Source organism: Rousettus aegyptiacus, unplaced genomic scaffold, assembly GCF_014176215.1.
Source record: "Rousettus aegyptiacus isolate mRouAeg1 unplaced genomic scaffold, mRouAeg1.p scaffold_m13_p_14, whole genome shotgun sequence".
Classification (NCBI taxonomy): Eukaryota; Metazoa; Chordata; class Mammalia; order Chiroptera; family Pteropodidae; genus Rousettus; species Rousettus aegyptiacus.
The window spans coordinates 2,165,243-2,191,695 of NW_023416289.1; the positions used below are offsets into that span (position 1 = coordinate 2,165,243).

The following is a 26,453-nucleotide window of genomic DNA, read 5'->3' on the forward strand; positions in this document are numbered from 1 at the left end:
TGCTGTAACATTACATAGGGCTTTTGAGGGCATTGACAAGAAGCTTTTCCAGTGCTGTATTATTAAATTGAAATAGAATGCATCAAGAAACAAAATAGAAAATTCCAAACTTCACTGCTATAAGCCATTTTAAAGACTGATTCCTTGTAAATGACTTTCAATATTTCTACTCTTTTTGGTTCTTATAACCAAAACTTAGAAATGACTCTAAAGGAATACTTAAAACTTTTATGTTAAAATAAATACTCAGAGTGGTTTGTGTTTATCATTTATTTACTAATTTAGAAATATTGCATTTGTCTGGCAAGTGATTGTTTTCTCCTGATGCACGTTATTACTGTAGAATAGTGTTTTATGGAGTCATTTCATTTAACAGTCATTTTAAAGCGAGTCCTGGATTCCCAGCTGAGTTTTCCCTGGTACTTTTGGCTAGAAACTACCCAAGGTTACCAAAAACAAAAGCCAGTATCTTGCTTTTGGAGAATAGCTTCCAACGTACTTAGATTTTTTAATGCATTTAACCCTCTTTATTGCTCTGGGATTTGTTTCTGACATTTTCTGTGTCTGCTCTGTGGAGTTAGTGTGCGTCCCGCATTTCTACGTGTGCGTGCTCGACTTGTGCTCCGACTGCTGATGCATCAGTATGTGCTGTGGTTGATTATAATTTCTCTTGTTTTGACTGCTTAAATCCAGCGAGAGATCTGGATGTCCAGTTTTTTTCTTTCTTTCCTTATATTCTTCAAAAAAAAAACTTAAAACAATTTTTCAATACAGTTTAATAAAATATTAGTTTCAGGGGCATAACATAGTGATATCAGACTTTATATAACTTACGAAATGATTACCTCAATAAGTCTAGTATCTAGTGGACGTCCAGGTTTTTCTTTAAAGAACCTTGGGGGCGAGATGTACAAGGCAATGAATTTATAGGCAAAGTTTCACAACCAAAATAAATGAGTTCTTAGAGAAGGAGTGTGTCATCCGGTACCTCAGGCTGCTTTGATTTCTCATAGGACTGCTACAGTTATACGATATATTAGTTCGGCAGAATTGGTCAGCTGTAGTGGTCACGTCAGCATCACAGTGCAGTTATTGGGAATAATCGTTGTAGCATTTTGCGAGAGGTAAGAAATATCTCGGCACTTTTATTTTAGACGATAAGATGATTTAAAAAATTACCCTTTCTAGGTAGGAGGTAAGAGGTGTAGACTTTCAGTTATAAAATAAGTCGCAAGGATATGACATACAGCACAGAGAAAACAGTCAGTAATATCATAACAGCTTTGTACGGTGACGGGTAACTAGGCTCGCTGTGGTGATCGCCTCATATGGCATATAAACATCAGCCACGATGTCGTACACCTGAAACATAACATCACGTCGACTCTACTTCAATAAAAAATAAAGAATTTATTTCCTTTGAAATTAAAAAAAAAAAATTACTCCTTAAAATGAAAGCGTAATCTTACCCTTATCTCGGCCAAGTTTACAGCATCTAAGTGAGTTTATCAGCACATGACTTGAGTTTTTTCCTCTGCTAATGTCTTTTAAAGTTCTTTCATTAATTTCCTTTCGTCATTTTGGTTTGATGGGCATATCAATATCTGGCAAAGTTCTATTGTATATCGTGGGAGGGATAGGCATGTCCGGCACACTCTTCTTGTTAGACATTGTACGGTAGCCCCGTTTTCAGCTTAATGTAGCGGTAGGCTAATCCACCGGGTTCCTGTTTGCTTAAAGAGATGGGAGGCCGGAGGGTCCTGCACTGCCATGGCTCGTGTACCCCTGTGAGGGCCAGGTTGGGGGGGGGCACCGCATTTTGTGTTCAGCTCTGCGGGAATCTCATCCCGCCTCTGTTTACTGCCTGCTTGAATTTTTTTTAATTTAATTTATTTTTATTTTTTAAATAAAAATGGTCTTCCTAGGTGGTCTCCCATCCAAGTACTAACCAGGCCCAACTCTGCTTAGCTTCCGAGATCAGACAGGATGGGGCTTGTTCAGGGTGCCACGGCCATAGACTGCCCTCTTGCATTTGAGCAAGTTACATCTTTGAAACTCTGTTTCCTTTTCTGTAAAAATAAGGATAATAAAACCTGCCTAGGGGGATTGTTGTGAGGATTAAATAAGATGTTATATGCAAAACATTTGCTATAGCTGCCCGATACATTTTAGTTCTCGTCTTTTCTAAAATCACGTGTCTTTTACAATATTGCAACTTATACAAAAACAGCGTTGCTTATTTTGTTCCCTCATTTTGATATCTACCCATCTAAGTTGCCATTTGCTGAAGAAAATTTGTACTAAGATACATCAAGCTTGAATCTGATTCCTCAGAATGTAGTTTTTCTTTTACTCTAAGTCCACTTCATTTTTAATAATCGCTATGAGTCTGAAGCAATTGTTTCTGACAGTTTCCATGGGCACTCTTGTCAGACAGCAGGAGAGCAGCCATTATTTTACGTATAGTTAGAAGATTTTTTTTTGTCTTACGTTGATATTCATTGAGTTCCCTTCAAGTAGGATGACTCTTCGGAAGCACTCGAAGATTGTTTCCTGCTGGGAGCTCTGATCTCGTCTTACTGGGTCCTGCCCTGTAATCTTCTAAGACTGAGGAAATAGAGGCCACGTGATACAGTTTAACTCCCTCGGCGTGTTTCTCATTGACCTTAGAGCTCACTCTCTTTCTGTGCTATTATCCTTCGCGAAGATGATGCTTCCAGTTTGATCAGTGACCGGCTTCATGAAGAGTACAATGGGCTTGTCTTGCTTCTTCAGACGGTTACAGAACACTCACGCTGTGCGTCCCTAAAGCTGTCTTCCTCTCACTCTTGTCTCTCTCGTCGGTCGGTCTTCTGCGAAGCTAGAGAAAAAGGGCCAGAGGAACTCCCCAGAATTCCTGGGTCTGATCCAGGTGCCTACTAGACGTGTCCAGACGGGTGTGCGATGGGCCTGTCAAATGTTCCCTGGCTGGAACAGGACTCTTAGCTTTCTGCTCCTCTTCCAACCCCAAACACGTGCCTCCCTTAGTCTTCTCCATTTCGATAAACTAGACCGAATTCTTTCGGCTGTTCTAGCTAAAAATAGAGGTTCTTCTTCTTTTCTTTCACCCTTTGTATTTAGTTCACTTATAAATCCTTTCTACTTCATCTCCCAAAACGTACACCGAAGCCTGTCTGCCCTCCGGATGTACTCGTACACTCCCCTCTCTGGCCAGGGGAGCGTAGCGAGAAGGCGGGGGGCAGCCGATGGCAGAGGCCGCGTGCGTGTGTCTCTGTCTCTGTGTGTGACGGACGCCTCGCACAGCGCACGGTGCCAGGCACACGCACACTCAAGCCCTGTTTGATGCTGGCGGGCCGGGAAGCACAGATACGGCCTCCGTCATCGGGACTCAGGAGACGGGGCCACCTCTCCCATCCGTGCCTCTTCCACTCAGCGGACTTTCAGAATGTGGCCCGTTTCACACAGGACAATTCTTATATAAATCCGTATCTTGTTTTCATGTCATTACAATGATTTCTGTTCATATTTTAAAACGGCAGATCTGCCATTCTGTTTTTGAGGAATGATATGCACATTGGCACAAGAGGCTGCCATCTCTTTTTGTGGTTCAGGCTTAAGACACATGTGCACATTTGGTCTACCTATTAAAAGATATTGGATTTGTGGGAGATATAAAGGGTTTTTTTAAATTGCTACATACTTATGCAGTTAGGATATGCCATTTATGATTTTTGGGGTTCTATTTTTAAATCCCTGAGTAGAAAACAAGTTAACAGAAAATTGTAACTGCATATATTATGTACTTGGTCTTGAAAATTTGGAAAATGCTTTTTGATGGTTCATTGTAGTTTTCTATGGTGTTTTTTTTTTTTTTTTTTTTTTTTTTTTTTTAGTGTATGTGCTGCTGAAGAGAGCACTCTGTGATGTGTTTTTAATAAATTCAAAGTTCTTATTTTTATCACAGTAGGCCTTGGCTGCCTTGATTACAAGTGGTTTTAAAAAGATGAAAACATTGTTGCTGTTTTTTATTTTACTTTTTTCCTTTCCCCCCCAAATTTTATTAGTTTTTTTAATCAATAATGATATGACTATATCTTAGTCTTTTAAAAAGAATTACTCTCATTTTTAATTTCTTGATTTTATCGCTTTCTTCTCTTTCAGTTCACATTTCACAAATTTCTTGAGGAAGTTGCTCTTTATAGATGAACAGATATGGTACATTAAGTAACTTCCCAAAAAACACAGCGAGACTCGTACACATATAATTCAAATTGCCATTTTTATAGGTTCTGATATGTTATTTGCCTCGTGTGCTTTGGTGTCCTGTTAAACATACATCATTAGTTTTTAGCTTGTTATCAAAAGGTTACAAAGCGTATTGTCGTACTCGCTTTATCATCATTAACCTCACGCCATTTCCATGGCCTATCTTTTTGGCTGTTTAAGATTCAAGTCTCATCGCTCAGGACTGAATTTTTGCAAATATGTAGACCCTGGTCGTGGCGATGACCAGTCATGCTTGCAGACCGAGTCTTACTCCTCAAGCCGTGAAGGTGTTCTGGCGAGCCCGGGCAGGGGCCAGGGTGAGGTTGGGGCCACAGACCCCCCTCCTTCACATGCATGTCTGCTTCCTGGTTTGTTCCGAAAACATACTCATGTCAGGCGATTAACTTGTCTTCTTGATCATGTTTCTCCCTTCTTCCGGAAGTTGAACCCGTAAAGAACATTCTGTATATTTAAATTCATTTTTTGTGTGGTTACATTGACTTTGTAGGCTTGTTCGTAAATATCGGATGGATGATTATAGTCGTAAGTGATCAATATGTCAAAAAGATGACCTTGGGTTGCTGTGAGTTTGATTAGCGGACTGTTTTTTTCTGTGGAGTTTTCAACTTATAGGGCATCTTATTGTTTGTTTGTTTGTTTATTTGTAATTTATACCTAAACTTTAAAGAGCCTCTGATTTAGGATGATTTCAATCTCATCTTTATTTTTCTATCTTCCTAATATGTTTCTGTTGTGAATTTTCATCCATGTAACCAAATGGCAGTTGTATAAACCTAACACTTCAAAAGATAGGGCAAGGAACTGAACTGCCAAACCTACTGTGATCCTTGATTTTAAATGTTTTGATATAAGCACTTCTTGATGTATTGTGAGGATGGAAATTTTGTCATGTCTCAAGTAGCTCTTTCGTGTGTGTGTGTGTGCGCGCACATGTGTGCGTGTGCACACACACCTTGACTACAGACCTTGCTATCACATGTGTGCGTGTGCACACACACCTTGACCACAGACCTTGCTATCATTATACAAGTATTCTTACTATATTTTCTCCCCTTAAGCAAGAACAGTGTAATTAATAAGTTTTGGGTAACAGAACCTCCTATGGCTGAGTGGTTTCTAAATGGGCGGCACTGTTAGGTTCCCACCAGCCTGGTGCTATAGATTTGGTCAGGTGACTTCACCTAGAGACGTGTAGGAGAAACCTGGATCTCTAGGGCGAATGCTCTGTGTGTCTGTCTCGTCTCGCGAGGTTTGCTCATGATGTAGTGTGGGAAAAGGCCATGCCCCACTGGGTGACATTTCAAACTTTCCCACTTCTAAATACATTTTTAAAATGTGTCTTATTTAAAGATAATTATTTTAGAAATCTAAACAGTTTCATTTGATATTATGCTAGGCCTTGGCAGAGTATTAATTGTTTCGATTGATATTCTTTCTGCTTTGATGGGAATTTTTTCCATTCAAATGGAGCCCCTTTTAAATATGGCTCACATTAGCTAGTTGAATTTAGACCTGTGTCTTTTGTTTGTGTTAAGCATCTTTTAAATGGTCTGCTAATAGCAATGACGTTTCTATGTTAATTGGTTTTAAAATAGAGGTATTTATAATATGAGCTTGTTTTCTTAATTTACATATTTCTGAGGGTAATTATCATCGCTTTGTGGAATCTTTCCATGAATTTTTATGTTGTTTCTATCAGTTCAGAGATCCTTGTGTTTTGGTTATATTATCTTGTTTTTATGGTAATACACAGTGAAGCTGAATTAATTTATTATACCCACTTAATCCCAATTCTCAATAGGCTTGTAGCTTTGATAATAATCATTTGCTCAATAATTGCAAGTATCAAAAAATCCTAGCAGGATGTAAAGTGAATAATTATAATTTAAAGGAATAAAAGCGGTCTGAGGACTCTCTCTTGCTGATTACACTCTATGACATTGACATTTGCCCCTAAGGTACAAATTTAAGCCTTTCCTGCCCCCTGCGTCCCTGCTGTCACCACCTTAGCTCAAAGCTCTGGGGTGAATATTGTAACCAGAAGAGGACTCTGGTGGCTGTGCCTCTCCTCTCTCCTAAATCTGGGTCATGTGACACCTTCGCCTAAACCCCGCCCCGTGGCTGTCCGTGGTGCGGAGGACACGTGCAGGCCCGCACAGGCCCGGAGTGTGCCGGCAGCCCCCGCGGTCAGACGTGCACACACCTGTGCAGCCTGCTCGCCCCTGTTAGCACCGATGTCGCTGCGCTCTGCTGGTAAGTGCACGCCCGCCTCCCTCCGGGGTTATGAGGTCCTTCAGGTCGGAGACCGAATCGCTCGTAGCTTTGATCCGTAGCCCCCGATACAGGGCTCGGTGCTGGGGACTTCAAGCTGAATGAGGTAATGAATCATGCCAAAAAGTATTAGTATGATTTTGGTACAGAATGAGCTTCCTAACACTCTGTGCTGTCTAATCATCTTATTTTTTTTATTTGGTGAACAAAATTTGGTGAATTTATTTCATTTTTGAATAAGGACATTTTCATGTGAAATATATGTCTCCTGCTGGTCAAGCCCAAGAGGTTCAAATTCCACTTCAAAAGGAAGTGTCATAAATGACGCGAAACAGACCTCGGCGACTAGAACTTGTGACTGAGGAGGCACTCTGGGTGCCCTTGTAACTGGGGACAGCGTCCCCGGCGCCAGCCTACGTGGCTCTGACCGGCTTTGCCCCTTGCTCAAAAGCCTTGAGTGTTCTGGGTGTACCGAGTTTTGCTTTTCCTGAGGGAAATGGAAGAAATCACACACATTATTCAACTACATTGTTATCGCAATGTTTAGTTTTTCACACGTAGAGAAGGCCAACGCCGTTTAATAGGCTTTGTCCATTACAATGAAGACTTTACTTAAGGTACCAGGAAATTTGAACTTGGCATTAAATTGCAGAACTACAGTGAGGAAGGAGAGTCAAATGACAGACTTTTAAAAGCAGTGGGAAGAAAGTAGCTTCTTAAATCTGTCATTTAGAGCAAAATCAAAATTTGTCAGATTAAGAAATGATGATTCATTCTATAAAAGGCCTAAACACAAAGGTACATAATGCACAGGAGGAAAATCCCTGTTTTCACACGAGACCTGTGCAGACCAGAGCCTCGCAGGTCCCACACCTGTGACTCGCAGGCGAGAGCGCTGGTCTCCCGCGCACGGCGGCGGAAGCCTCTCGTCCTCACGGCCGACACCGCAGCGCGAGAGCTGCTTGGGAAATGGCCTGGTGTCTCGGGAAAAATCGTTCCTGCGGTATTTCTGATTTAAACGTTGCCGCGGAAGCATATATTGCTGTGAATCACTATTATTTTCATATGGGTAATGAAATGTTCAAGAGAAGACCCGAAAGGATAACTATCCACGCTCATGTAAGCAAAAGAAAACCCCAAAACAGGCTTCGTCGTTACGTCCTAGCTCCTCTACTTGCTAGCAGTGTGACCTCGGATAAGTCACTTAGCTTCAGGTTGAATCTGTAACATGGGAAGAATAACAGTGCCTGCGTAATAGGGTTACGAGGATTGAAGGAGATCGTGACACATACTCTCAACAAAGTACTGTGCACGTGAGAGGTGCTCGCATAGCGTTAGCCATTTTTATTATATGCTGGTAATGATGAGATGATTATTATATTATTCTTCACCTCTTTTTTTTTTTTATCTCTTTGGCTAAAAGTGGATTTACATGTTTATGGCCAGTGTGGCATGTTGCATGTTGACAGCTCCCACAGAGGGTGGTGTTCTGCGTGTACTGGTAAGTGATATTAGGATTCAGCGGTGTCCTTCTGGACATAGAGGCTAAAGTAATAAACGTAAATTAAAAAAAAAAAAAAATCAGATCCCCGAAGAGGGAGTCAGGAGGTCGTGTGTCTTCCCCAAACCAAGGGGCTTAGCCAGACCCTTTCTCCTTCAAAATATTCCGGCTCTTGACCACTGACGGTCAGGGTTCAGGGGAGAATATTTTTAGGGTTTTGGGATCTAGGTTGGGGGATTTTAAGGCAGATCTTACAAGATGGGGACCCAGCTGCGACTGGGCAGCGCTGGTGGCCTGATGGCTTTGGATTGGTCGTGAAGCAAGGCTCAGCGGGTGAGGGGTTAATCTTGGTGCTAAGCTGTTGGTTGGTTCGCCGCGGTACCTCCCAAGAGCTGGTGAGCTGGACCTTCCTCAGATGCCAAAGCTGCTGTTTGATCGTGAGCCCGCTCCTTCCCTCCCTCACCCCCATCCCTCTCGCTTTTACGAGATGGAGTCACTAGTCTCCAGAGCCCTGGATCTCCTTAAAATTCTGTGTCGACCCAGCAGGTCCAGGCCAGGCCAGGAGTCCGTAGACGGGCTGCTCTTTGAGGAGAAGGCCGTCTGTGGCCGCATGTGGCTGAGCTCTGTAGCGCCCTCGTCTCTCCTCTGTCTTGTCCTGTAGACTCTGGATCGCGGGCTCTGATTTGAGCATCCTCATGTTCCCGGCCTTTAACTTGGCCTTTGGCTCAATATGTCCTTATAAATCTGCGTTTCCTAGGCACTGCCCCGCAGATCCTGTGTGTGCCCAGGACTGTCCCTGCAGCCTTCCGTCACGTGTGGCTCTCTGACCCCACCCACTTGCTTATCTGCTTTAGGCCTTGACTTCTGGCCTGGATTTACCTGCTCCAAATCCTTTGACTTGGCTGGGCAGGTGCATTTGGTTGTCAATTCAGGGCTTCCATGTCGAGGCCATCGCTGTGCATTAATATAGTGAGTCAAAATTAGCGGTATGTTGGGAATGACTGGGTATCAGTCGTATTTCCTTCTAGTCTCTTTACCACGCATGACTTCCGCAATGGTGTTTGGTACCTCTTTCTGTGTCCAGAGGATCGTCTGGTCTCATTGTGGGCATCTCCGCGTCAGGATGTAGTGGCCGCCTCCATTTTCAGGGGTCTGTGGAGTCGGTTGCATGGAGTGAGAGGCACAGTCTGTCAGCACTGGCAGTTATGGGACCTTTTCCCCATCCAGCGTATCTTCCGGGAGTATTTCTTTGAGAAACGGAAGTGCCGATTGCTCGAAGCTCTCTGCGGAGGCCCCTGATGTAAACACTGGCTTTAGAAGTCTTTTTTCCTAGGCGTTTTTGTAAGACAAGATTCTACTGTCATGGAATGACCGTAAAGATGAGGGCAGGCGCTTCAAGTAATAGAATGTAATTTTGTTTGAAAAGGAAAGGAGACAGCAAGCCGTCTTCAAATTAACTACAAAAAGACTACCAAGTTCAAGGTCGATTTCCATTATGGTTTCATGTTACAGTAGTAGTTGAGTTTTATTTGTAGTAGTATAAGCTGAATACTTGAAATATCGATGGTCATGACTCCAGTTTTCATTTCAATTTTTTGCTACAATAAAATCCTTATAACTAAATTATAATGCAGATTTAAGTACAGCAGCATTTTAATCATCTTCGTGTTCCCCCAGTTACATTTTTCCAGCTTTGTGTTACATAAAAAACTAATAGTCCATAAAAATATGGTGCAGCAAGCTACCCTTAGAATAGACGCGAAGTATTTTAAGCCAGAGTAGTTTGAGTGGTGTATTGCTTGATGAATACGCTCGGAACCTAAAGCGTGCCTGTTGTAATACTCCAGTTCTATAATTTTAAATGTCTGTTTTAGAAAGTAGGTGAATTTACATTTTAATTTCTTTACTGTAGCATGGGCGTGGCAGCTGAACAGTCATCCTGCACTTAATGGAAGATTCGATTCTGCGTCCTAGGACCTTGAGTTTGCCTTGTTTTCCCCGAGACGGAATGATTTTCTGGGATGCCCGACAGTTGGCCCTGATTAGACTTCTTAGTGAACTTAAGTTTAGCTCTGAATGGTCACGCTTCAGAAATAGTTGATTTCAGTTATAAAAATTGTATCGAAGACCTGTGAGTATCAGGTTCATATCTTAGTGGGGCTTTTCTCCCTCTTCCGCCCTGAGCAATGCTCCTTCCTCTGGCGCAGTCAGGAGAGATGGTCGCCTTGGTTTTCCGTGACTCCTGCACAGGCGCTAAACCACTTATAACAGCCCGAGCATACTTTACTGTCATATCTATGGCTCAAATTCCATTCAATTAACTTTTTATGTTTCTTTAAAATTACCGATTATTTAAATTGCTGATTTAAAATCACTGCGTGGGACATCCATCCTTGGACTGATCAGGAGGATTCTGATGTTAACCCAACAAAACCAGTGAATCAGGACGTCCTTGATTTGCGTGCCCAGTCCTATGCCAAGTACTGGCAGAGAGTCGAAAATCCAAGGGTGGGAGGGGCAGACAGTCAGTATTTAATACACACCACGCCGGCCGCTTTTCTTCATCTCTCATTTACGTCTCACAGCCCTGTGAGGTTGCATAACTTCCCGCACTTCGCAGAGCGGCCCGCAGCCTCCCGCCCTGACAGCTGCGAGGTCGTGTGGCTGTGACTGTAGCTTGTAGCACAGATCTGTGTGTTCGCAAAACTCACGTTCTTGCCGCGGGCCCCTAGGTGTTAAGACAGCCTCCCATCTGGGCTGGCTCCAGGGACGGTGGTCTTTTATTGGATTGACCTTGGGTTTAACCTTATTCACCACAAAGCGCAAGTTGGCTTGTAAAATATATAACTCGGATTCCATACGGGTTTGGTCAGTTAATGATTTTGTTGTAGACGGGTCTTTAGAGAAGGCGGCTCAGCAACACAGAGCCTGGGGACAGCCTTGGAGCAGAGCACCGGAGTGTGAGGGCGCGGAGCAGGGGGTGACGGTGTCATCTCTGACCCGTGTCTCCCAGACGGCGAGTTATGCCTCACAGCACTTCGATAGGAAGAAAGGTGCCCAGCACTCGTCAGGTCCGGAGTCTGCACCGTCTCTCAGGAGTGCTCCTGGTTTTGTTCTGGTTGGGAATATTTTTATTCCTACAGTCAGCTTACTTTTTACCAACTCATAGTTTATTGTGATTTTTTTTTTTTTTTATTAACATTCAAGACTTTATTTACGCCTACTGGATGAAGTGTTATCTGGGCAATTTTTAATTGGTACTAATAACGCTCATATTAAATGCATTGCTGAGCTTTGCCAAGACAAGAAACACAGACCAGGCTTCGTCAGAGTGCACGTGATAAATAGAAATGATTGGTTCCATTTTTCAAAATGCCAAATGGCCCGAGAGTATTATTCGGTAGGATTTATGGAGAATAACATAGTGAAAGACTAAGGTCACATGTTTTTATGGCTATGATATCAGTAGACATAATAAAGTTAAGTATTTCTTGTAAAGATCAGGACTTGTCAATAGTTAAGTTCTTTTTCCCCTCCATGTAATTCAATTAATATTGAACTAAGACTCTATCATTTAAATCTTAGAAGTTTGGAATATAAAAATTTCACTCGTAAGTGTGAAATAATGACTTCGGTTTCTCTTGAGAAATATGCTCAGATTAGTATTATCCTTTATAAAGTGACTCCCTTGTAAGGCTAGGTACATGCATTCTAGTAACGAAATCATTTTGTAATCATATCCTTTTATGATTTCGTTCAGGTCTTCCTTTGTGAGCAATAGAAGAACAGAAGAGAATAAAATAGGAGACTAGCGCAAGCAGAGTTACTTTCTGGTCCCAGCTTAGGTCACGGCCGAGCAGGTCTGTCCGACTGCATCTGCACTGGCGAATCACCTTGTTCATTGCAGCCGATTGCAAGCAACTTTTGGCCAATCTTAGATATCAGAGGATATTAATTCCATTCGTTCAGTAAATATTTATTGAGTGCTCAGTGTGTGCCAGACTCTGTTGGCATCGGGGTCATAACAGTGAAAGAAACAAACTCTGTTGAGAAAATTTAATAACTTGTGTCACTTCCGAATGAATTTTTTTCGTCAAGAGTTCCAAAAACTTTTTAGAAAGATTAAAATTGTTTGAATACCGCTTTGACCTCACAGAAATCATATAAATTCATGATATATTAATGACAAGTTACTCTACTAGACTCTAAGAAAGGAAAATTAAATAGCTAATTGAATGATTGCTATTCATAAGGTCAACCGACACGTGAAACATCAACCAGATTTAATATTCTTAACTGGATTTTATAGGCCATGCTCCTTCTGTAAAGGTCACTGGAGGAACTCAGCACCTTTTTATTAGACACGGAATGGGAACAGTGGAGTGGCCTTTTCACGTCATGTTTGGATAAGCCGAACAGGCAAAGTTTATCTCACTTTTATAAAGTTGTGTTATATTTGCTGTTTCATATTTTACATTTAAGTTATGTTTCTTACTTACTTGCCCTGGAGAAACCTATACGCTTAAAAAGTCGAGGGTTCGCATCAACTGTGATAATAAATTGGGGTTAAATGAGTGAAAGTATTCATGTGCATATGCACGTATGCATATAATTTTGGAGCAGTCTATTGTTTAAGGCAGAAAATGAACTTAAGGGCCGAGAGCCCTGACCCTTCTCGGCTGAACGGTTTCACGGGGGTTCGTGGCGTGGGGCGACGTCACACAGCCCCGCGTTCAGATGCAGACTGCCACGCAGTGACTTCTTTGTGCCTCGATTTCACGCCACCCTCATGACTTTGTCAGGACGATGGGATAGGACAACGCGTGTGAGGTATCTGGTACGACGCGCAGGCATTCAGCGTTTGTAAAATCACACACGTACGGTGGTTTTTGCTTCGTTTGCGACGCGCGGTCTCATGCCCCATGCCTTGTCCTGTGACAGAACTTGTTCACACTGTAGTTTTTTGGGTCTTTATTGATATTGCAGATAGATCTACCTCACTCCTTTGCTTCGAGGTTTGTCATCGGCTGGCGGTGTCATAGTTTATTTGCTCCTTTCCTGCGGCACATTGATTCCTTAAAGTTTTAAATTTTGGCGCACGGATGGACAGCGAGGAAAACTATGGTTTAAGTCCGTTTCTTTGTTTTGCGAGGAGATTTCGGTCACCTTGGAGGCGCTCAAAGTGCCGAGTCACGTTGCGTGCAGGCGCGTCCCTTAACGATGAACGTTCCCAGGTGCTCATTAGGACGATAGTAAGATCTGTTCTCCAGCTTGTCAAATCACGGAAGTCTGGAGGGGTGGGACTTGGTCAGTAAATCAGGTGACGCAGATGGGCCGTAGCAGGAGATGCGGTGGCCTGTGAAAACAGAGTGGTCAACTGGTCGCCGAAAGTTTCCAGAAACATGTTTTTTGTCAGCTTCTCTCCTTTCCCTTCCTTCCTACCAAACATCGACTGCCATCGGCTGTGCGCTAGATGCGGTCCCCGTTACTCTAGGACCCCTTGCTACCGTAGCAGCTCAAAAATTAATGTTGTGATCACTTACTGATGAGCCGCACACGTGGTCTGCATACATTCTGTGTGTTGGCACACGGGGCTGTCCCTGCGCTCCCCCGTGCCTACCTGGCCTGCACGCTTCCTGCCCTTCTCCCCTTCCCTGCATGCACCTGAGAGTACGTGTAAGGCGTCTGCAAACCTCGGGAGACCTGGCAGCCGTCCGACCCTCTCTGCAAGGTCTTCCGAGTCTACTCAGTTCTCGATTGCCGTGTTTGAACATGTCAGCGCGGGGATTTTGGTGATTCACGGCTGCTTTGTCCTTTCTTACTGGTTTATTAGCCTCTGCGCTTCACAGTCTTCAAAGCTGTACTCCTTAGGCTTTCGTAGACTTGTTCCTGGCTGAAAAATCACAACAATCACAACCCTTAATGCGTCCCACAGCTATCAAACCAGCTGCTCACCATTAGCTGAGGCAGGAGAAGATCCTAAACTCACGGTCATTGGACCTGGTGAACTTCAACTTGCGCAGTTCCTAATGGTGAAGAGTCATTTACAAAATGCGATGGGAGCTACTGACTATTCTTCCCTTGGGCTAAGAGTCTACTGTCACAGATTTTATCTATCTTTCTGCTGGAACCCAGACTGTAGAGAAATGAAAGTATGTGGTTTATGTTTCAGCTTTGAGTCAATATCCAGTATTGAGTGCTCCGTAAAATACTTCTTTACAAATCAATATATTGCTGCCCCAGGCTGTGGGGAATTTTAGGGGCCTTAATTAAGCCACACATAAAACCGACTATTATTTCAGCTATTCGTAGGCATTATATGTCTGTGATAGGTTTGAAATTTTGCATAAGGTCTCTATATCTGAGAAACTATATGTAGACCAAATGCTGCATTATTAGATACTAGAGTTTTAATAATAGCTGTTGAAAATCAAGTTGTAATTATTTCAAGAGGAAATGGTCTATTTGAATCCCATGACTTGGGATGGCCCATGCATATAATTTAGGACAAATGGATATTTCTGTTCAATATTTTGTAACCTAAAAAATAATTAGACCAATTTGATCTTTTTATTTTTTTTAATTTTTACTATTTTTTTAAACTGTTACTTATGCAGATCCTACAGCAAAGATATCAAATTCAAGAGCAGGAAAAGGCTGCAAAGTGTTTAGTTTATGCCTTTTTCGACACCACATTTACTAGTTTCCAAAAGTAAATGGGCAATGCAAAGGCTACCCAGTTTGATCTTTCTAAAAAGTATGGAATTAACTACTTACTCTTTTAGCGGTTCAGGACTCAAATTCCCAGTGGATCAAATACCTAAATGGGAAATTTTATTTTTTAATAAAGTTTAATAAAATAATCAAAATAATAAAAACAGCAGAAAATTGAGGTGGCTATATATGTGGCCTAGGAATGGTCAAAACCTTTCATTGTAAGCGAAAAGGAAAATTAGAACCAAGTAAGGAAAGATAGATATATTCGACTATTAAAATTTTTTATATTGTAACAGTGGTATGCTAACGAAAGCTCAGGGAACAATATTCGAAATGGAAATGTTAAGTAATAAATAAAATATGCAGAAAGCGCTTAGAAATGGATGGCAGGAACACTAACAGAGCACTACGCAATGGCAGCAGGGCATGGGCGGCTCACAGCACCGCAGATCCCAACGGCCAGGTGGGGGAGGGTCGCAAGCTCACCGATAGCACGGCAAACGAAAATCAGGCGAAGGTGAGATACAACTTCGCTCCCATCGGGTCGGGAACGCTTTTAAAAGAATGGAGCACTTGCATTCCTGGTAGGAACGGGAGGGTTTTTTTAAGCCTTTTTTGACAATGTAGTGTGTCCTTATCTTGTAAAAAGCGTGTTCGTCATTTAATTCAGCGCTACTCCTGGGAATGTAGACAGGAGGTGGGCGCGCCCGTTCTGTGAGGGGCCGACAGCGAACATCTGAGACGTCGCGGACTGTGTGGTTCGAGTTGCCACTGCTCAGTTCTGCGTGACGGCGCCGAGTGCAGAGCTGGGAAGACGCGCGTTGTGGCGTTCAGGAACATGCTGTGCCCAGCGTGCAGATCATGGGCGGAAGCAACTAGAGAGCGTGTGTGGCAGTACAGTGTGCTGGAACAAATTAGAAAGCGTCATTTCGAGTATCACCTTTGTTTTTAACAATTACTTAGTCGTAAGTTTATATAATTTAATTTTGCTTTTGGCTGTGCTTTATAACCAGCCGCCAGATTTCTGGAGATTTAACGGTTGGCCCTCCCCAGCCGGTACTGGCTGTCTCTGGGGTGCGATTGGCTAGATCTGTATACGAGGAGGTTTCGCAGCATTGTTTATGATGGGAAAAGTAGGAATGAATTGCGTCCCCGCTGGCAGGGGAATCATTGGTTAAGTCGCCCTGTACCAGCACCTGGGACGCAAGCGGCCGTGGCACGGGGCCGTGGCCTGCAGTGGTTCCCGTGGGTGCTGCTGAGTGCGAGGGCAGGCTGCAAGCCCGGCTGTAGTTCACGGTCCCATTTGCATCAAACGAGCAGTGACAGGCTCTCCCCAGGCCCCATTATGGGGCCACTCTGGTGTCATCGTGAAGACTTCTTTGCAGAACGTCTCTTCACCGAGAGCTGAGTATTTCGCATCACCTATTTTTGTCCACAAATCATCTCTCTCTAACAGAAGGTGATGGGAGGGCTGGCTGAGTCTAGTGGAGGGCCTTTCCTCACTCATCATGCCGGCGACCTGCCCGAGCAGGAGGGGCTTGCCAGTACCTTGGCTTTAAACCAGCATTCTGCAACTGTGTGAACACAAATGCTTTCATTTTTCTTAGTGACAGATTCTTAATGCATGCCAACACGGTCCCCCTGGCCCAGGTAAATTACAGGCTCAGTCCTGTGCTCCGTTGTGAGACCACGTGACATGCAGTCCCTGAACCCAGAAGGGGATTAATTGCGACCTTGAGTTTATGATTTCTGAGTGCTTTTAATGACAGACAGTACTTAAGCTGATGGCTGAAGGTTCACAAGTCTTCCCTTCACTCAGCAATTGAGAAAGCGCCCTAGTCAAGTGGACCACTTCCTAAGTCCATTTTGTGGCAAATTATCATGATTACTGTGTACCGTGTAGCTTTTGAGCGGTGTGCTCTGCTAACACTTTGGAGTAGTTTTTATGGCTGAGAAGTAGAAAGGGTTTCTGCTTATAGTCCAGATAATAAGGCCAAAGAATATTATCTACCTAGGAGAAAGCAGAGGCTTCAGAATTTCAGTATGAAACTGAATATTTGTGGAGTGGATGACTTTGGGATGTCAATGTTATCTTTTCCTTGAGCTTTTTGGGGTATAATTGTCGGGCAGAAAATTGCCCGATGAAGCATGAATGTAAGAGATAAAGTTTGCAATTCAGGGCTCATTAGAAGATGGATTTCTCAAAGGGAACTGAAATTATTGAGCTGGTGACTAGCTCGTGAGTACTGGAGATGTTTGAGCTGTTGGGGGCGCCCCAACGCTAAGACCTTTCTGTGCTCGTTGGGGGGTGATTTCTCTGTCCTCCCCCACCCAAACCTTGAACAGTAGTGAAAAACGGTAGTTCACATATAAAAATGAAAATTAGATTGCTAAGTAATGCTGCTTTATTTATTTGGAAGTTTTCTTGATTTGGTGAAATGACTGAATTTGATGAGTTTTCATTTTTTTTAGGCTCAGTTTATGAACCTCTTAAAAGCATTGATCTTCCGAGGCCCGATAATGAAACTCTGTGGGATAAACTGGATCACTATTACAAAATTGGTAAGCAAAGTCCTAGGGGGCTGGGGCCGCCACTTGCTGCGCCTTGGGTCTGCTACGTGCATCATGTGACTGCGTTTCTCTGTCGCTGGGATTTCGCGGTAGGTGGGTCCAGTGCTCAGGCCCTGTATGTTACAATCGCATGTTGATACCGGCACTGTAAAAGGGACCCAACAAGTCATATCTGTCCCTTGTATAATTTAAGAACTGTCCCCCGTGACTTGTGTCCTTTTAGCCTTTCTAAACATTACTAGATCTGAGAACTACGGCCTGTTTCTTGCTCAATACTTATAAAAACAAAGTGTTCCTTGCTCACTTACTCACACCTGGCTCCTAGGCAGCCCTTCGACATCCATTTCTAACTCATTGAGATGCGAAAAGGCATCTCAGGTTACTGTGACTAGTGTCAGGTTTCCAGCTTTTTTTTTTTTGTTTTTCGTTTTGTTCTTGCCAAGATCAGCCTGGCAGCTTTTGCTTTTCAATGCGGGTAGACGAGTCTGAGATAGTGTGTGCGTGTGGGCGTGTGGGCGTGTGGACAGGGCTTCTTTTGCTCATTGGGCCATGAGTTGGATTTGCCTAGTTTTGTCACTTTGCTGCTTGTCCCATGCACTAGGCCAAGTATGGCAAATAATATAAAGTTTGATGTGTTTATCGCCGCTAAGATAAGGACTTTTTTGTTCAACCTCACGTGAAACCTTAATTCAGCTTACTTTGGTCAAAATGCTGCGCTTTTACTACCTTCGCAGCCGTGACTGGCTTGAGGGCTTGTGTGGCGGGGCAGCTGTTTCTACAGCCTCAGCAGGTTCATGCCGCAGCTAAGATTAGAAACAGCAGAGCTGTCAGGAGCTGGTGAGGCCGAGGCAGCCCCGGGACACGGGAGGCTGTGCAATCCGTTCTTTTTCTTGTCTCCAATTGCAGTCAAGTCGACGCTGCTGGTGTATCAGAGCCCAACCACGGGCCTCTTTCCCACGAAAACCTGCGGAGGGGACCCAAAGGCCAAGATCCAGGACAGCCTGTACTGCGCCGCGGCAGCCTGGGCCTTGGCCCTCGCGTACAGGTAGCCGGGGGCGGGGCGTCCTGCCGGCAGGGGGCGGGGCCTGAGCCTCGGCCCTAGAGTACAGGTGGGGGGTGGGGCGCCTTGCCAGCGGGGGGCGGGGTCTCGCTCCACCCAGGCCACCCACTACCGCGGCCTGGCTGTGCAACCTGTGCCTGCCCTCACCTGGATCTCTTAGGCCTCTCAGCCTTTCAGGTCTCCTGGGGGTGCGGGAGAGGCTACTGTTGATGTTTTGCGACCGGAATTCTTCACCTCTAGGTCCGCAAGTCTGGGTTAGACTCTGGCCGAGGGCACCGCCTCTCACTGAGCTGGTTGGTGTGGGTCACAGAGGGAATTGACCGTGGCTGACTGTTGCACGTGATAAAACTGGGCCAGAGAAGTTAAAAGATCTGCTGGGAGTCGCACAGGCAGTTAGCGGCAGAGCCAGGCCCCGGACTCGCCCCGCCCCCAGTGCAGAGTCTCTCTCACGGCCCTTCGTTGGGGTATCGCTTGTTAGACCTGGTTGCAAGTCAGTTATAAAGCAAAGCAAAAAAAAGAAAATCCTTTCACGATGCAAAATTTCTCCTTAATTTCCTTTGATTCTGCGTGGGGAGCGCCCGGCGTGGGTCCTGCCACGTGGTCAGTAGTGACACGTGTCAGCCGTTGCTAAGATGAGGCTTCTGAACCTCCATCTTCTGAAGGGGATTTATGCAGGGGCTTCTGATATGAAAGTTGTATCTTTTGCATAAAAGTGATGTCTCTCGGTTGTCCCTCGCCGACGTGCTGCATTTGTCACGGAATGCCGAATCCCGAGACAGTACGAAGCAGCCTCGGCGCTCTTGTTCCTGACGTCACCGCACGCATTTCCGTACCTGTTCCCCGGAAGCACAGTGCAGCTTCGTAAACCGTCGGCCACCGTGCGTCTCGGGCACGGGGAGCGCCCGGGGCGCCACAGCAGGTGGTCAAGCCAGTACCGGGTGGACTGGCCTTCTGTGAGCCCCATGAGCCCCGACGCCTTGCAGTCCTAATGGTGCATAACGCACATTGACCTCTTACCAAAATCTTCAAATGGATCTGCCTGCAGTAAACAATCAGACAAAGCCAGGGTGTGGCTCTTTGTAATTCGCCTTGCCTGGACTCTGAAAAAATGGGACTGTCAGAAAAGATCAGAAAATAGGTGTGAAGATGCTGAGGTTTAGGAAGATTAAAGAACTATGGCAGTTAGATACAATGTGTGATCATCCACTGAGTCCAATCAAGGGTCGTGCATTAAAAACATTATAAAGTATATTTTGGGGCTAATTGAAAAAATTTGAAATAGAGTCTATATTAGATAATACAGTATTGGTATTAAATTCCTTGAGTGTGATAATGATATTATGGCTATGTAGGAGAATGTTCTTGTTTTTAGATGTTTAGTGTATAGGGGTAATGGTGTTTGTAGTTTACTTTTGAATAGTACAGAAAATAAATTATGGAGAATGCAAGCTGATTTTAGCAACTGGTAAATCCATGTGAAGAGTAAAAGATTTATTAGTTTCTTTACTAGTTATGTATTTATATGTATAACATTTTAGCTTTTCTATAGATTTGAAACTTTTCTAAAGGAAATGGTGAAGGAAAATTGCTTAAAGCAGTGCAAGAGCACAGACTTTTTCCAGAAGGCTTTACACATCTAACAGGTACATCGCATTAACAAAATAAGGATAAAAAACCATATGATCATCTCAGTAGATGCAGAAAAATCATTTGACAAAATTCAACATCCTTTTATGATAAAAGCTCTCAGTGTAAGGGATGTAGAAGGAACATACCTGAGCATGATAAAAGCCATGTGTGACAAACCCACAGCTGATATTGAACTCGAAGTTGTGGTTTTGAATGTGTGTTATTATAAATTATACTATTACACAATGTGTAATTATATATTATAATTAGTATTAAGTATAGTTACATTTTATTATAATTACAACTATTATAATTATAGAATTTAGTTTATAAATGCTAGTATTTCATTTGTGTGGTTCAGGCTAAAACTGATTCTGAATGTATTCAATAGTACAAAATCTGTTAAAAGAAAGTCGAGCCTGTACTCTATGCCATATTAAAAAGTATCATCTAGGGTTTTGGCATTGTTTGTTTCTAATACGACTTCTGGAAAAAACACATGACTCTAAATTAGGGTTTAAATATGGAACTCCATTTTCTTTATTCTTATATTTGAAAAGAGTAGTGCATTTTTAAAAGAGCATCGACTTGAAAGTGTACTGTTAGACCGGGTAAATGTGTATATGTTGGAAAAACTGAGGCACAAGGCAGACGTGGACGCGGGGCCTCGCAGCACAGGCCGAGGCGGGGGCAGGTGCCTTCCTGCGAGAGAGCCGGGCCGAGGCGGGGGCAGGTGCCTTCCTGCGAGAGAGCCGGGCCGAGGCGGGGGCAGGTGCCTTCCTGCGAGAGTGCCCTCGGTTCCCTCCCTGCGGCGCGGCATGGCTTTCAGCGGCCGAGTGGCGTGGGCAGCCCTGGTCGTGCTGGTGGACAGCGAAGCCACACGGCTGTTCCTGCCAGTGCTGTTCTGATTATGTTTTCCGTGACGTTCGCCCATGGAAGGGACTCGTGTGTCTGCTTCCTTTACCAGTTATGTATTTATATGGAGGAAATTTTGGTTTAGGTATAAAAAAGACCTCATGTTGTAGAAATAACTGATCAAGACTTTCACAGAGCTTGTGATCAATACATTGACTAGAATTAAATGTAAAGTTGTTTCGCTTATTTTTAAAAATTGAAAGTATTCTTCAGATCATATTAAAATTTGAATTTACAGCCATGGAGCTTACTAAAAAAAAAGAATTGTCAATTCCGGGTAGAAAATAGAAGAATTATTTTGGATCACTGGGTTCGTTTTAAAGTTTTAGGAAAGGCAAGAAGTATATCCTGAGGCCTGAATGCTTCTACTCCAGGGCAAAGGCTCTTTTGCCGTCTCAGTCAGAAGAGAAACATTAGGGTCACTCTTTTACTTGCAGAAGAGAGGGGAAACAGGGGAACGTCGTTAAAACAGAAAAATTCTTTACCATGGCTGAATTATTCTAGAATACGGTAGTCTTGGTTTAATGCGTGTTGACATTAGAGGGTTATATTAAAGACGGTTTTAGAAAGCCTGGAATGCTCCCCGGCCGTTACTGTTATTTGTTCTGCGCGGTGGGAACGGCACACAGAGCGTCCGTTGAGCTCATCGCGCCTCAGCCGCGCCGCACGTCAGTGCCTGGTCCCCTGCTGTCGTCCGTGCTGCAGTCCGCCTCCGTGTGTCCGACGTCCGGGTGGCGATGGAGCGTAGAGCAAACTCGTGCTGCCTTTCCTGCAGCGCCAACACGCGGCAGGAGGCGTGGCGTTCTAATGACAAAAGCCTAACGTTCTCTGACACTCGCCATGCCGCGTCGCCATGACCGTCATTCTCCCAGCAGCGGCCTGGGAGGCGCACTTGGAAGGGGCGGTCGTTAGCGCACACTTTGCAGGGAGGTGGTAGGTGGTGCTTTTTGTCGAGTGCGGAGGATCGCCAGATACTTTAGTTGAAGATTTCGTGAAACAGTGAATTAGCTACTTTTAGTTTTCAGTAGCGGGTGACTCCCAGCCACCTCTTGAGGATCACTCATCTATAGCGAAAGGGAAGTTAAGGATGGAAGAACATCTTAACCTAGTTCAACAGATGGAATCTCGCCGTTCCTGCTGGTAAAGAGAGAGGGCCGCGAACCGTGGTCAGCTGGTTTTAAACTAAGACCTGAGAATATAACCTGCCACGCCAGGACCCATCACGCGTCACGCAGGGTGTGTGGTTTAGCGGCGAGCATCCGCGACCAAAGTGCCCACCCCGGCATCATTAAACACGTGGCAGAGCGTCGAGGACACGGGCCCGAACCCGCGCTTCCTTCAATCCAAGCGGCCGTGGCAGAGCCTAAAGGGATTGATATTAAAACTTGTCTCCACCCTTTAACAGCGAGTTTCAGAAATCTTTCGGTAGATTTTACCAATACTGAAATATCCTTTAAAATTTCAGCCAAGTCAATGGAGAAAATATTGTATGCTATTTTTAAAGCTATTGGCTTACTTCCTTAAAATAAGGAGAAATCTGCACAAATTTTATCATTTTTTTTTTTATTGCAACATTTCTACATCTGCTGAGAAAATGGAGTTTCACTGTTACAGAATTCGTAGATGTCGCCAGAACGTGGGATTAGCCAGATAGTTAAATACTTAATTATCAGAGCTCGGCTTCCTTTCCAAATCCCTTTCCAATTTCTTTCACGAGTTATCTCTGTCACCCAGGCGCATCGACGATGACAAGGGGAGGACCCACGAGCTGGAGCACTCGGCCATAAAATGCATGAGAGGCGTTCTCTACTGCTACATGCGTCAGGCCGATAAGGTAAGACGCTCGTGCGGACTGCAAGGTGCGCGTCTCGCCGAGGGATCAATCCGGCTCCTTGGCGGTGGCGTCTCCCGAGGCATCATGTCCTTTCAAAAGGCATCCTAGGGCAGCGAGATAGGCGGAGGCAGCCCCCGCCTTCCCGGCCCAGGGCTTTTAATTCCGAAACCCTGAAACTGGAGAAGCACCTGAGCGAGAGGTGGCTGAGAATGGGTGTGTTGGCCTCGGTCTGTGCGCATTTTGCATCCGGTGTTTGCTCGATAAAGGTTTGAGCAGAATCCTTATCGACATTCTTTTGGGACACGTGAGCGCCCTGGCTTAAGTAAACTTTAGTTTGAAAGCATACTACTTTACTGACATGTAGAGAGGGTAGGAATCATGGACAGGAAACAGCAAGCTTGATAGGGTCGTTGGGGAAATTAAAGGAATAATGTAGACAACAAAGCTTACGACACCGTAAAGCACTATGCGAATACAGTGTGCCATTTCCCTACGTCCCTACGCCTCTGTGTCCCCAGGGCGCACTGTAACGTGTCCGCGTGTGTCCGTCAGGGTGTCTGTCATGTGTCTCCCCCAGTCTGATTAACAAAGACTCACGTCAACAACTGTGCACACCATTTTGACCGTGTAATATTTTGTATGTTTTTGTCATGTGAACATTACATTAAGTTTTAATTTGTGCTTGAAAAGGATCAAAAGACAGTGGTGGCGTGTTTTCTTCTGAAGACCTACATCTGACGATCAGACTTAGAGAATTAATCATTTATATTTCGCCACCAAAATACGGCAACAAGGAAATGTCGCTTTGCAGGAAAGTGCATATTTGTGCGGGCTGATAATAGAGATATGTGACAAACCTGTAATTTGCGTGCTGAGATTCGACTTTGCAAATCATTATCATAAAGGTTTTTCAGTGCTTGAAATAAAGTACTATGCCATATTGACGTACTTGAATTAAACTGGTATGTCATATATATTGAAGTGATTGCGAATAATGTTATTTTCCTAAGTGTGAGGAACTTCCTGTTTATTTCACATTTATCATTTCATGAGTGCCTAATGTCTGTGAATTCGACTTTTCTCTCAAGGAAACACTGCGAGAGCCATGAATTTCATGTGTTCGTTAAGCAAGCTGACGGACTTAAATTAGAATCGCTTATCAGAAGGAAGGACATGTTGTAATATAAAGCTTTTTCTTTGTGGCTAGTTTAGCCAATTGTTAATGTCCCTTCCTGAATATTATTCAGTCTTACTAACCAGTCTTCACAGTTCCATTTTCTTTTGAATACAGCTTGAATGTAACTTAACTGTCTTAAATTCCTTAATTATAAAGGATTATCGTTTCTTTCCTTATATAAGCACATGGGTAAACCATTAAAATAAGCTTGAGTTGTAAGAAGGTATGGATTGCATTGGGATTAGGTCTTAATGCATACCACAGAATGGAGGGTTTTACAGCTTTTAATGCATTTTCCTTGTTGTCACGTTCTTGATCTCCAAACCTTTTAGCATAGGGATGAGGCGGCTACAATAACCCACAGGAGACTGAGTGGGGCGGGGGGGGGGGCTGACGCAGGGACAGTGAGCCGAGCGCCCAGCCACTGCCTCCCGCTGGGCGCCCACCTCTTACTGGTGCTCCCCATTTCCTTCCTGAGTCCATGGCAACGTCACCGTGTTTTAAAATGCGAAAAAGATGTCTTTCGGCTTTCCAGAGAACTAAATGAAGCCTATTTGTAGTGTTCCATTTACTCTTTGTCCTTAAGGCTCATCTTTGTCTCTCTCTCTCTCTCTCTCTCTCTCTCTCTCTCTCTCTCTCTCCCCCTCTCCCCCTCTCCCCCTCCCTCCCCCCCCATTTCTCCCTGCCTCCCTTCCTTCCTTTCTCTCTTTTTATTAAAATTATTCTGTCTTAAGCAAAGTCATGAAAAGAAAGTTGAAGCTTCCTACTTTTGATGATTTCTCTCTGTAAAACATGCTTCCCGACATATTTTCTAAAAATGCTACCTAAAAGAGATATTCTTAATTTATTAGGAATTCGAGTGGACAAATAGAGTTTTCCTTGATTTTCAGAATAGAACAGCCTGATTTCTGTCTGTTATTGTCTTGCCACTTGTCTCAATGCTTACGTATTAACAGTAGGTCTTTTTTTTTCCTCTAAATGTTCACATACCTATTCTCTCGTTTCGAAGCATTCAGAACTTTTTAGAATTGATTCAGTCCGCGGTTAGTGGTTTGGAGGGCAGAGACTTGCTTTGCAGTATGATATGAATATCGCTGTCTTTATCTACTTAAAAATTTTGTTTGAAATGCTACTAAGTAAAATCACTAAGATTTTATAAAATTTCCTCTTCCAGGATTCCTTTATGTGATTGTTTTTCTACCTAAGAGCGCGTTTTAAGGGTATAAATTAAGAGTAGATGAGACAAAACTCAGTTACCTTTTCCGAAATAAGACGTTTATTTATAATGATTAAAATTTTCGGGAAAAATCCAAATAAAATACAATCAGAGAAAACATTATTCCCAATTTCCTTTAGAAGATTTTGCTTTATTTTTACCTGCCACATGCAGACATCGTAAAATACTAATTAATGTGTCCTTGACTTTGACAGCGTTCAGGAGTACTTCTTGTCTATAATTCGTATGCAGTATGCCTCATTAAATTTCAAAGCTTATAAAGTTTGGGTCTTATTTTTTTCCCGAAATTTTAAGTTATTTATCGTTTAACAGCTTTAAGACTCAAAGTATAGTTACGTAATTTCCCATTTGAGCATCTTAGATCATTTACGTCTTGCTTCTCCCCTGACACAGTGACCGAATGTAAATTCTGGTGCTGGGCCCTCGTGCGTCTCGAAGACAAATGACAGACGCTGCCTTGTCACCTGCAGCGGTCGCTTTGTCTAGCTGACGATACCTCGTTATCTTACGGCTCCTATCGAATGAGCAAAATAGATCTCGTTTTAATGTAACTGTGGTGTTGCCGAAGAGCCCAGAATCATGTTCCACACGTGAGGTGATAATCATGGCGTAGTCAAGGAAGTGGCCACAAGCACTTTCCGTTGTCGCCACAGGCATCTCCAAATAGCAGCGCAGCGGGACACAGACCCGGGGACCCTGTCCCGCAGCGCGAATCCGTCCATGATGCGACTCTAAAATTAAATAAGCCAGACGTTGCAAACGCCACTGCCAGGTCAGCATGCTCCCGGTTACACTGGAGTTGCTTTGTTTGTAAACTATCAATTAAGTATTCAGCAATCACGTTAGCTCTGTTAAGTTAGGAGTTAATGCGTTTTGTCAGTGTTTGGTTCCTTTAGAAAAAGTAGCATTTCTGCTTTGTTCTGTCCTCTGCCTCTAACGTTTAACCTTCCTCGTTAAGAAGTTTTGTGAAAACTCGCTCGCGCGCTCGAACCGCGGAGGAGAATGTGGGTGACGAGCGTGACGTCACTTTGACTCTGGGTTCCAGGTGCAGCAGTTCAAGCAGGACCCGCGGCCGGCGACGTGTCTCCACTCCATTTTCCACGTGCACACGGGGGACGAGCTCCTGTCCTACGAGGAGTACGGCCACCTCCAGGTAAAGAGAGACCGCGACGCTTACACTCTGCCTCTTAGACGATCCGAGGCCATGTCCAGGTTTAAGAAAGTAGATTTCAGAAACGGTTCAAACAGCAGTGG

General features: G+C 43.9%; 1 protein-coding gene and 1 non-coding gene across 7 annotated transcripts in view; one reads left to right on the forward strand and one right to left on the reverse strand.

Annotated features, from left to right (window-relative positions):
- Window positions 1-26,453, forward strand: part of PHKB (phosphorylase kinase regulatory subunit beta) — a 94,648-nt gene that overhangs the window by 3,769 nt on the left and 64,426 nt on the right. For 4 of the 6 annotated variants that reach the window (XM_016147632.2, XM_016147635.2, XM_016147631.2 and 1 more), the window contains 4 exons: window positions 17,249-17,338; window positions 18,254-18,392; window positions 22,686-22,785; window positions 26,245-26,352. In XM_016147632.2, coding sequence (XP_016003118.1) covers window positions 17,249-17,338; window positions 18,254-18,392; window positions 22,686-22,785; window positions 26,245-26,352 — 437 coding nt within the window. Of the gene's footprint in view, window positions 1-6,450; window positions 6,541-7,981; window positions 8,060-17,248; window positions 17,339-18,253; window positions 18,393-22,685; window positions 22,786-26,244; window positions 26,353-26,453 lie in introns of those variants that run through there. The other 2 variants (XM_016147630.2, XM_016147634.2) reach the window with 2 other exon arrangements.
- On the reverse strand, window positions 14,660-14,793 carry LOC118611547. The gene has a single exon (XR_004954506.1). It is a non-coding gene; the product is annotated as a small nucleolar RNA SNORA13 (small nucleolar RNA).